Here is an 11307-nt window from a genome sequence, read left to right on the forward strand (position 1 = left end):
CGCGTGTTTCCACGGCCGCAGGAGAGGCTGCGGCACACGCGTGTTTTCCTGTGTCACGGAAAGCGCCGTTGACACGCTGGCTCCCAGAGGAGCCTTCGCTGCCCCGCAGCCACCTGCAAGGTGATGGGGAGAGGAGGGGAGCGAGGGGGCAGCCTGTGCCAGCCGCCCCCCCGCCCCGCGGCTGCCTGCCCGGGGCCCGCTCCACCGTCCCGCGGAGCTTTGCAGCGCTCCCAAACCCTCCGCGCTCCCGGGAACCCCCCCGCCGCCCTCCGCGCATTATCTCAAAGTGCATTTAACCATCAATAAGGTGCGAAGGGAAAATTGTCTGTCACTTTAATCCGTGCCCGAGGGGCTGGGAAATAGAAAGGGAGAGGGAGAAGGAGGGAGGGAGAGAGAGAGAAAAGGAAAGGTCTTAAAGAGCCTAAAATCCATACAAGAGCTGTGGGAATGCGGGAGCCAGGCTCTGCTCTCCCTTGCTCTCCCGGCCGTCCCTCAATTAGCAATGCGCGCCCTGTACAGGGGAGCGCGCGGCAGCATTGCCTTCGAAGGTGAGCCGGTTTCGTCAAGGAGACGGTCCGCCCCGCCGCGCTTGCTTCCAGCGGGGAGCGGGGCGGCCGCTCCGGGCGGCCCCGCCGTGGGGCCGGGGCGGCGGGGGGCGCCGGGCTCTCCCCGGGCGGGCCCGGCCCGCGCTGGGCTCCCCTTGCGGGAAAGGGAAATTCCTGCCCGCGTCCTCCTCAGCCGTGAATCCGCTCAACTTGTCTCTCGGGGGCGGGTGGGAGAAGGGGAGAGCAGCGGGGGGGGGTCGGTATCGGCACCCCCGCAGCCCCCCCCCCCCCCCCCCCCCCCCCCCCCCGCGCAGGGGGCTGCCCCCCGGCTGGGGGCGCCTGGCTTTCCCCCTCCGCAGGGAGAGGCTGCCTCCCCCCGCCCGCTCCGCTAAAGCCGTTAAGGTTTCTTTCCCCTCCCTTGGGAAGCCCCAGCCCGAGTCTCAGCCAAACCCGGGGGACATCAACCAGCGCCGAAGGCCCGGGGGACGGAACCCGGATTTTTAATTTTTAGCTCCGGCGCACGGGGTGGGGGGATTTTTGTGTGTGTGCGCGCGCTTTTTTTCCTCCTTCTGTGTGTCTGTGTGCGTGTGTGTGGATGGGCACAAGCTCTCAGAGAAAAGAAATTTTAGAGTAACAACTAAAGGCTTTCTTGTGCAGTTATTTTAAGGGCTTTGTTCAGTGCCTGAAGGGAGATGCGCCCATTTGTTCGGGAGGGGATTCATCACATGCCCCTTTCATGTGAACCAGAGGTTAACAACCTAATGAGCACTTGGTGAAGAGATGAAGCGTGTAAAGAGCCCGATTTTCCCAAATCCTGGGCTGCTGTCTTGGGGATGTGCTACTCTAACCTCTGCTGGGCTAATAGTCTCAGCACTTCCAGCGGGGAGGCCCCGGGAGGCAACCGGGTCCAGCAGCGCTCAGGCAGGGCAGCAGCAGCGAGACAGCCCGTTTCCAATACCCCACCGGGGAGCCGGGGGGGCCCAGCCCCGCCGCTACATATGTTGGGTCAAGTCTCCCCATTGTGAGCGTGTAAAAAGGTGTAAAAACTCAATCATCTGTAGCTTTTTTAAAGGGAGGGCTTACCCTGGATTTGTTGCATAATGGATTGTTAAAAAAGTAGAGGGTTGAATTAAAACTGTTCCCTAGTCACTTTTAATTAGACCACTCTATTTAATTAGCAAAGTTGAAACATGCAATTAAAATTAGCTCAGTTTAGCACATATTAAAAGAAATGGGGGACGCAGCTCCGGCTCATATTAAAGCGAGTCGGAGGAGAAATGGCGGAGAAGTTTGAGTCTAAGCGAAATGACTCTGTAGAGGTAATTCAGCAAGCGACCATCTGTTAGAGGACCCGCCGTCCTCCCCTTAATTACGAACCGGCTCCTAATGTCTCTATAATGACCGTCCCCTCAGCGCCAATGCGTTACACACGGCCAGTGCCGCTGGATGGTGCAAAGCACTTCGAGAGACTGCATGTGTGTCGCATGATACGCTGTTTTCTAAAAGCCCGGTGCTGGGACCCGGGCCGGGTCCGGCGGGTGCCCCGGTGGGGTCAGGCAGCCCCGGCCGCCCCCGCCGCCCGCCCCGGGCGCGGAGCCGGGCGGGTCCCTGCGGTGCAGCCGCTGGGCTGCGGGGCGGAAAGGAGCCCACGCGGGAAGATGTGGAGCCCCGATTTTCCCTTATTTCCTTCCACAAATCTCCCTCCCTTGTCTCTTTTTCCTCCCCCACTGGGAGCAGGGAAATCGAGTTAATAATGTTTCAAATACTTGAGAAGTCCGAGCTAACGGGAGCTCCGTCTACCTTTCCCCGCTCCGGGATCCGAAGAGGTTGCCTGGACCAGGAGGAATGTGCCTTTTTCTTGGGGGGGCGGGGGGGAGAGTAATTTTCATTCTTGTAATATTGGTTTGGGGATAATTACTTTTAATGTCAAAAAGATTTAGTTTAATATCATCTCTATTAGGCTGCTGGGCGGATAATTAAAAGTGAAGATGATAGCAGCAGGGAAACAGATGGCATTTGCTTACTTTGATTCAGTAGGTAAATAATGAAAAAGTCAATGGCAAACCCCCTAGAACAATTGAAACCTTAAAGAGCACTAACATTAGCAGGTACTTACAAACTGTCTTCCGCTAAGAACGAGATGAAAATACACTAATCGAGAACTATATTTCTCTGGGATGCTTCCGGGCGCTGCGCTGCCTCCGGGCGTGCGTGTCTGCCTTCCCCTACATGGCAGCCAATGGACGGGCTCTTTTTAATTAAGATTTTACTACTGTAATTGGGGGAAGATGCAGCAGCACCGTTGCATGCAGTCCTCTCAAACTTTTGCATGGGAGCAGCGATACACAGGAAGCCTTTAGGGGAATCAAGTGGGAGTGAGGAGAGAAATAAACACCGGGAAGATTGGGTCTTCTTAAAAAAAAAAAACCCACCCCAAACCGTCTCGTGTTTTATCGAGCTGATCCAGATGTGAGCACCGAGTCGGGGACGTTTCTGGGGGCTGCCAGAGTCAAACACATAACGGGGATAATTAAGCAGCAACCGGGGCACCACGCAACGAAGCGCGGCGCTTCTTTTCATTCCTGTAACGAAGAAGCGTCGCTTTTCACGCGTCTGGAGGGCGCAGGCTGCCCAAACCGGGGGCGACGCTGTGCCCCGTAATCTCTCGCCCTGACCCCCCCACCCCGGCGGGGCTCCGCGGGGCCGACAGCCGCCTGCGCCCGGCCCGGGCAGGGCTCTCGCCGTGGGGGGACCCGCTCGCCCCGGGCCCTGGAGCTGGCCCAGGCGCCCCGTGCCAAACCTGGGCTGCTCCTCGGGGGCCCGGCGAGCCCCTGCGTGGGGGAAGCAAGGAGCTGGGTCCGCGCCTCGGCTTTGACGGTGGTGGAAGGAGCTCCCAGAGCCAAGCTGGGAGCGAGGCAAGTCTCAGGGGCTTTAAAGTGGCATTTCGCTGGGTTTGGAGGAATGAATTTCTCTTTCCTCGTAACCTCGCGGCGTCCCGCTCGGTTGCCCAGCACACCCGCCGGTGCAGCGGGAGCACGGCTACTCTGTGGGTTCCTAAAACGAACACCCCCCTCCCCCCCCCGCCCCCAAGGAAGACACAAGAGCAGGGACGTACATGAAGATTTTATTGTGCCTCGTCAAACAGAAATGAATTGCAGTGGGAGAGAAGGGGTGAAGAAGGGGGGGGGGCAGCGACAGCAGATCCCCCACTGTCTCCCGTACACTCTCACACACACACAGGGCTCTGGCAGGCCGGGACAAAGCTGGAGGAAGAGGAAGCCTTACCCCATGGCAAGCCCTGGCCGCGGCTTTGCTGATCCGGGCTAACTCACAGCCGAGTTACGTTTCGTTTGAATAAAATCTGTGAAATGTGCGCACCGTTTGTCCAGGTTCACGGTGAAAGCTTCCAAAAGAAACTAAGGACAGGGGAAAAATTATTATTATTAAAATATCAAATCAGTGAAAAGTGAGAGTCCGGGCTCCGGGGCTTTCCTTTTCTAAAGGCCCTTTGTAAGAAAAAAACAACAAAAAATAGTGGGATTCCGTTTGAAAGTGCCCCCTTCAGCGACCAGAGCTGGAAAGAGGAAAGAGCAGAGTCTCACTTAACCCGGAGGAGTGTGCCGAGTCCGGAGAAGAGGCCTCGGCTCTGGGGTCAGGACTGACCCCGGCGAAGAGCGGCGCTTGCCCGGGGGCGGCGGGGCCGCGGGCGCGGGCGGCGGCTTCGCCTTCAGCCCCCGCCGCCTCCGGGCTCTCAGCCGCCTGCGCCGGGGCTGCTGCCTGCCCTTGCGGGGATGGTAAGAAAGAAGCAGAGGGTGGGAAACCGTTAAACGCTCGGGATATATCAGGGGAGCTGTTGACAAATGTCCTCAGTACTTGCTGAATCCTGGGGCTGCGTTACATACTCTTGCAATAAACATTTGTTGAATAAAACCCGGGTATTTCGATGTTGGATTGATACCGAGCGTAATATTTAAAAAGCGATATCTGATTAAGAGTTTTGAACGAGGGGGTGTCTGTACGGCTGACGTGGGATAAACATCAGAAAAAAGCACTGGGTGTTTGTGAGCACAGCGCTAGGACATTGTGTCCTAACTCTTTCGATATAGTCACTGGGGGACGTGCTGCACGAGCCTACGGAAACTGTATGTAACGCGTTGGGGTAGAGATGCTACACATTATGTGTTCAAACTTCCACACCGCCGTTTGCAATGTTACTAACGGCATGAGGCTCTAAACAGAAATCACCGCATTTCACTGTCTGGTTAATGACCCGCTGTTGGCTTTTGTTTTTTTGGTATTTTTTCCACGGCTGTTTCCAAAATAGATCGTTTAAAAACGCCATAAACGGAAAAGATAACCCAGCCCTTTATTTTAAATCAAAGCTGAAAGCGAAGGGAACCGAGGAAATCGGCGTAACCCATGTCCTGTGTTGTTGGTGATGGCAGGCTGCCTCGGGGGAGGGCGGGGGGGAAGGGGAAGGTATTTGCAGAAAAAAAACCCCGCCGCAAAACCAAACAGAACTGCCAGGAAGAAGGGAGAACATTTTCTCCATGGTAAGCCAACGTAAAGCAATACTTTAAATGCTTCGCGTTCAGTCTGATCGAGTTCTACGAATTCCTAATTAAATCAGACGATCTGATTAATTGTCCCTGGAGAGTAAAATTAGTGGTTGCGAATAAAATTAAGTCGGATATTTTGACTTTGCGGCTGTATTAAATAAAGGTGTTATAACACCCTAAATCACGAGGAGTGGGTGGCAGCTGCACGCACAGAAAGTCGGGTGGGAAAGCGTTCGTTTCGTAAAAAAAAACCCCAAAAAACCAAAAAAGCGAGGAAGAAGGATGTAAGTGTAAAAAAAATATTGAAAAGCTTGAGGGCTCCGCAACTGCGCTTCTCGCAACCACAGAAGGAGCGTGACAAGGGAAGGGGCAGCGGAGCACCGGCGAGCGCTGCTTGTCCGGCGGCGGGGCTGCCCCCCGCCCTCCGCGGCACACCGCGGCCATGCGCGCTTCCCCGGCGGCGGAGGGAGCGGCGGGCAGGTCCGGCGCGTTTAGAGCAAAGCCGGGGCTTTCTCTCCTCCCGGCTCGGGTGCCCGAGTGCCGCGGGGGCAGGCAGCTGGCCCGGGGGCAGCCCCCCGCAGCCCACCCGGGGAGGCGCCGGGGGAAGATCCCGCAGCGTGTGACCGCGCAGGCGGGGATGCCGAGGCGGCGGAGAGGAAGGAGGCCCTTAGCGACCGGCGACCGGCAGACGGTTCCGGCTACGGGGAAGGAGTTGCGGACACGTGTAACAAAGAACTTTAAAAAGTGCCGAGGAGGATGGAGATCCCTCGTGGGAAACAGGGGAGAGCCTCGGGGAAAGGAGTCGGCGTTATTTCCCACCGAAGTGCTACCTCCTCCCCGTTACCAGCGAAGGTGACGTCAAACCCGGGTGGTTAACGCTAAAACAAAAGCTTCGGGGTTAATATACAGTTACCAGCCCGACAGCCTCCTCCTCAAAAATCAGCCCCTCGGGTTTATTGTCCCCGCGGGGAAGGCGCCTGTTGAACACGTAGTCACGCAAACAGCTGGCAGGAGAAAGAACGAACTTCACTGTCCGGGGAGCGAAGGGCGGGCAGGGCTCCCCCGCACTACAGCGCAACGAAAGTACGGGAAATCATACTCACCTCGAGCTTCTCCTGCTGCGGCGGCACCTGTGAAATTCACCTGCAGTTGTGGAGTGAGAGAGAGAGGGGAAGGGGGGAGAGGGGAAGGGAAGAGGGGAGCGAGCGAGCGAGGGAAGGAAGGAAGGAAGGAAGGAAGGAAGGAAGGAAGGAAGGAAGGAAGGAAGGAAGGAAGGAAGGAAGGAAAAGGGAAGGAAAAGGGAAGGAAGGAAGGAAGGAAGGAAGGAAGGAAGGAAGGAAGGAAGGAAGGAAGGAAGGAAGGAAGGAAGGAAGGAAAAGGGAATAAAGGAAGGAAGGAAGGAAGGAAGGAAGGAAAAGGGAAGGAAAAGGGAAGGAAGGAAAAGGGAAGCAGAGAGGCATCGTTACGTACTATTATAAAACAAAATCTCCAAGGGGAGGGGGGAGACCATAGATTGAACCGTCACCTTCCACAGTATATTTCCCCCCACCCTTTTGACAAGTGACACCCAGGAAAAAAACCCCAAACAGTTGGCAAGGCAAATACCGTTTCCACTGGATAAAAAAAAAACCCAGAAGCCAAACTCTCAGGTGGCGAGAAATCGGACAGACTTTCGCACGCGCGGACACGCACGCACACGCAGCAGGAGCGCACGCACACGCGCGGGCAGCGCTCGCCCCGCTCTCCCCGCGGGTCCCCCCAGGACCCTCCCGGCTCTCCGCGGGCGCGGCGCGCTCGGGCGGCCGCCGGGCGGACGCGGCGGACCGGCGGGCGGCCAATCAGAGCGGCGCTTCCCGCCCCTGGCCAATAGCAGGCGCCACATTGTTGTCAAATGTTGCCTAATGGCAACGCGGGGCGCAACAATAGCGCGAGTGGTGGCGGGCGGCGCGGCGGCCGGCGCGCTCTGCCTGCAGCTCCGGCCGCGCGGGCCGCACGCGCCAGGCGGCGCGGGGCGGCGGCGTGTCCCGGGGGGCGCGGGGACTGCGGCGCTCCGGCCCTGCCTGCTCCGGCCCTGCCTGCTCCGGCCCTGCCGTCGGCTCCGCCCGCTCCGACGCCGGCCGCCTGCTCGGCGCTCGCCGCGGCGGCGGAGCCCAGCCGAGCCAGGCCGGGGGCGGGGGCTCGGGCTCCCCTGGCCGCGGGGCTGCCGGCCCCTCCGCCCGGCTGCGGTGCTGCTGCTCGGGAGACGGGGTGATTTTTTTTTTTTTTAATTCTCTCCTGGATTTTAGCCTCCGCGACTTGTGGCGAGGGATCCTGTCGTTGAAGGTGCCGGATTGCTCTTTGAAGGGACACTTTTAATCTGTGGTCGTAGTTAAAGGGGGAAGGGGGAGCTGAGCTTAGGGAGCAGCTCGGGTTTCCACCGGGGCACCGTGGGGAGCGGCGATCCCGCAAGCGCGGACGGGAGAGCTCGTCTTTGAGCCCGGCGCGATGGACTTGGTGCTGCCCTGCCAGATGCGCACGGAGGGCAAGGAAGCGAGAGAGATCTAAGTTTTCTTGGATTTTTCTCGTCTTAGATTCGCTTTTCGGGAGCGGAGGGGAGGGGAGGAAGGCGCAGAAAGGCTTCCGACGGCCCCCTCCTCACTTGAACCCCACTCCGGAGCCGTGTGCCGGTGCAGGGGGACAGGGGCGGCGAGCGAGGCGAGCGGATAGGCGTTGGGGTTCGCATGCCCGCAGCCGGGGCTCCGTGTGCCTCCCACCCGTGATCGCGCCTGAAGGCGCCGGGAATTTCTGCGTCCGGGCGCGGGTGCGCCGCGGGGTCTCCCCCGCCCCGCGTTGCTTTGGGGGAGGCCGGGGAAGGGCGGTCGCTCTTTCGGGGCGGGCTCGCCAGGATGGAGCTGCGGTCGGAGCTGCCCAGCGTGCCCGCCGCGCCCCCCCCGGTGCCCCCCAGCTCGGTGGCGGCGGCGGCGGCGGCAGCGGCGGCCACGCTGCCGGTGAGCGTAGCCGGGAGCTTGCTGCGGGCGCCGCCGCTGCTGCTGCGGGCGGCCGAGAAGTACCCGCGGACGCCCAAGTGCGCCCGTTGCCGCAACCACGGAGTGGTGTCGGCGCTGAAGGGCCACAAGCGGTACTGCCGCTGGAAGGACTGCATGTGCGCCAAGTGCACCCTCATCGCCGAGCGCCAGCGCGTCATGGCGGCCCAGGTGGCGCTGCGCCGCCAGCAGGCGCAGGAGGAGAACGAGGCCCGCGAGCTCCAGCTGCTCTACGGCACCGCCGAGGGGCTGGCCCTGGCGGCCGCCAACGGCATCATCCCGCCCCGGCCCGCGTACGAGGTCTTCGGCTCCGTCTGCGCCGGGGGCGGCGGCGAGGGAGGCGGCGGCGCCTCAGGTAAGGCCGCGCTGTGCGCCCTCGGGGGGAGCCCGGGACCGGCGGTGTGGGGGGAAGGAGCCAGGAGCGGCGGCGGCGGGGGGTGTGTGGGTGGGCGCGGACCTGCAGGCGGCATCCCCCGGCGGAGCGGGCGGGTGGCGCCGCCGACAGCCGGGGCGCTCCGCGGGGCCGCCTGGGGCAGCCGCACTGACGGTCTCTCTCCTCACATCCCCCCCCCCCCCCCCCCGCAGAGTCCAAGATGCAGAAGTTCGAGCTGTTCCCCAAGACGCTGCTGCCGAGCCGCGCCGTCACCCCGCAGCAGGCGGGCGGGAAGCCCCTCTCCCCGGACGGCGAGTCCGTGCCCGGCACCTCCTCCCCAGAAGCTCGCCACGGCTCGGGCTCGGAGAACGGGGACGGCGAGTCCTTCCTGAGCTCGCCCGTCTCCAAGGGCCCGAAGGAGGGGGAGGAGAGCCCGGGCTCCATCAGCCCGCTGGGCTCGGACTCGGGCTCGGAGGCGGACAAGGACGAGCAGGACCCGTCGCCCTCGGCCGGCGGCCGGCAGCGGACTCCCATCGACATCCTGACGCGCGTCTTCCCGGCGCACAAGCGCAGCGTGCTCGAGCTGGTGCTGCAGGGCTGCGGCGGAGACGTGGTACAGGCCATCGAGCAGATCCTCAACAACCGCGGCCCGGAGAAGGGCCCCGAGGAGGGCTGGGCTCGGGACGGCGCCTTGCAAGGCCTTCCGCCCACCCCCGCCGCCGCCCACCACCGGCCCTTGGTAGCCGGCGCCATGGCCCCCGCCATCGGCACGCTGGGCAGCCGCTCCGCCTTCTCCCCCCTGCAGCCCAACGCCACGCACTTCGGGGCCGAGGCCGGCGCCTACCCGCTGGGCACCCACCTGGGACTGAACCCCCTGCGCCTCGCCTACTCGGCGCACAGCCGGGGACTGGCCTTCATGACCCCCTACTCCACGGCCGGGCTGATGCCCACCCTCGGGTTCCGGCCGCCCGTGGACTACGCCTTCAGCGACCTCATGCGGGACCGCTCCGCCGTGCACAAGGAGCAGGTCTACTCCGGCGGGCTCTACGGGCCCATGGTCAACAACACCCCCGAGAAGCAATAGCGGGGGCGGCTTCCTAAAGCTCATCTGTGTAGAGGTAGCTAGGCAGGCGCGGGTGGATGCACACCCATGTGGTGGCTTTCTCTCCCCGCTCCCCCGTACAGGCGATGATTGCGTGCAGAGCCCGGCGCGGACAGGCGTAGGTGTATTAAAACGGTGATAAAGGTGCACTTTTCATTGTCCAGACATGAGTCACTCTTTGTTGCTTATGGCCATAAGCATGGATATCTTTGGTGCGTCGTGGGGTGTGTACACACACACTCTCTCTTTCCCACACACATACATATATATATATATGTATACTAGCAAGTGTATAATGTTATAAAATGGAAATCTAAGTTATTAATGTAACTCGTAGGTGAACTTGGTATTAACGTTAAGCTAAAGGTTAGACAGCTCATTGTAATACTTACCAGGCATATAGATTAAACATATTGTCAAATCGAAAGCCTTTTCCTTCCCGCCCCCAGAAATGTTACGATCTGTACATAACATTGGAAAGTAGATATATTTGTAACTGTCCGTAGGACCCCGGCGCCAATGGTGTATGACGGTTTAATAAGCCTCCTTCATTTGTGATCTGCAAGAAAATTGCTTTCTTGTTCCGATGTAGCAAACTTCTTGCTGTTTCTAACAGGTAATTCTGTGTTTCCATTTCATAGAAATAAATGTTATTTTCTATTAAAAAAAAAAATCGGTCTTATAAATGGCAAGTGGTATTTTATGAGACGGTGGAAGTGTGTTTTGGGAAATTCATTTGACAAGTACAGTTAATATTTAAAGGAGTTTATGCAATTAGTACAAACACATTTACTGCATTTTTATCATGGTCAAACCAGATATTCTTCGGAAAACTTACAAATAAAACCGAAGCGTACAAACCAGAGCAATTTCCTTACCAACCGGAATTGCCAAGTACGTTCATTTCTGGTTCTGGTCTTTTTATTATTTACGCCAGGGGAAAAAAAAAAAAAAAAAGAGGTGTAAATTTAAGCAGGATTTTTTCCTTCGATATCTCGCCGATTTTTGTCATATTTAGGGAATCTGGCATCGTCGCAGAGAAGAAAAGCACGGTTAAAGCAAACGCCCGCCTTGCCGACCGCGGGTTCTGTAGCAAGGGAGAGGTACCTTTCCCTCGTATCTGAAATTTGAATGCGCGCTTTAATTGTTTCTATGTCAAGATAAGCAAAGGGGTACGTGATAAGGACGGTTTTTCAGAACGTAAGAACGTGTTTGCGACAGGCGTGAGTGAGTTGAGACACCACAAGCTCAGCGCGGAGGGTACGCGCAGGAAAGATTTCGCTGGTTTACTTTTGGAGCTAAGTGTCCTTCCAAATCTTCCCCCTCATTTCAAGAGTAAAGGCTACGCGAGGGGGTTCGGGTTTTTTGTTAGTTTTTTTTGTTGTTGTTTCTTTCGGTTTTTCTTTTCTTTTTTTTGGCAATGGTGTCCGACTGTTCTTCAAGACCAAAAAGTAAGAAAGGCGTTCCTCCCTCTGTTTGTTTATTTATTGCGACGAGGCGGAGGGGCAGCGGGCGTGCCCCCCGCGCATCCGGGGAGGCGATCCTTCCGAAGGCCGGAGCGCGACTTTCTTAGCAGTCCTGGGAGTGTTTGGCCCAGGAAAACTATTACTCACAAAGAACAAGTTCAGTGCGTGGTTGAATTAAGACTGTAAAAGCTCCTAAAGTTGGTTGGTATGGAAACCTAATCCCACCGAACCGCTCCGTG

The 11307-nt window shown here is 58.6% G+C and overlaps 1 protein-coding gene across 2 annotated transcripts; it reads left to right on the forward strand.

Moving 5' to 3' along the window:
• Positions 1-7989: 7989 nt before the first annotated feature.
• On the forward strand, positions 7990-10497 carry DMRTA2 (DMRT like family A2). 2 transcript variants are annotated; one of them, XM_076338228.1, is made up of 3 exons: positions 7990-8490; positions 8543-8572; positions 8715-10497. In XM_076338228.1, the coding sequence occupies exons 1-3, from the start codon at positions 7990-7992 to the stop codon at positions 9582-9584; spliced, it is 1401 nt and encodes a 466-aa protein (XP_076194343.1). In that variant the 3' UTR covers positions 9585-10497. The 2 variants fall into 2 exon arrangements, with proteins under 2 accessions (XP_076194343.1, XP_076194342.1); XM_076338227.1 differs by lacking the exon at positions 8543-8572 and having other exon boundaries at positions 7990-8482; positions 8713-10497.
• The last annotated feature ends 810 nt before the right edge of the window (positions 10498-11307 follow it).

Source organism: Aptenodytes patagonicus, chromosome 5 (genome assembly GCF_965638725.1).
Source record: "Aptenodytes patagonicus chromosome 5, bAptPat1.pri.cur, whole genome shotgun sequence".
Classification (NCBI taxonomy): domain Eukaryota; kingdom Metazoa; phylum Chordata; class Aves; order Sphenisciformes; family Spheniscidae; genus Aptenodytes; species Aptenodytes patagonicus.

Bases quoted from the DNA above. Each gene is read 5' to 3' on its own strand.
- DMRTA2 (XM_076338228.1), top strand. From the start codon at position 7,990: ATGGAGCTGCGGTCGGAGCTGCCCAGCGTGCCCGCCGCGCCCCCCCCG. The intron at 8,491-8,542 runs GCGCTGTGCGCC...GGGGGGAAGGAG, and splicing joins GCGGCGCCTCAGGTAAGGCC to CCAGGAGCGGCGGCGGCGGG. The intron at 8,573-8,714 runs GTGGGCGCGGAC...CCCCCCGCAGAG, and splicing joins CGGCGGCGGGGGGTGTGTGG to TCCAAGATGCAGAAGTTCGA.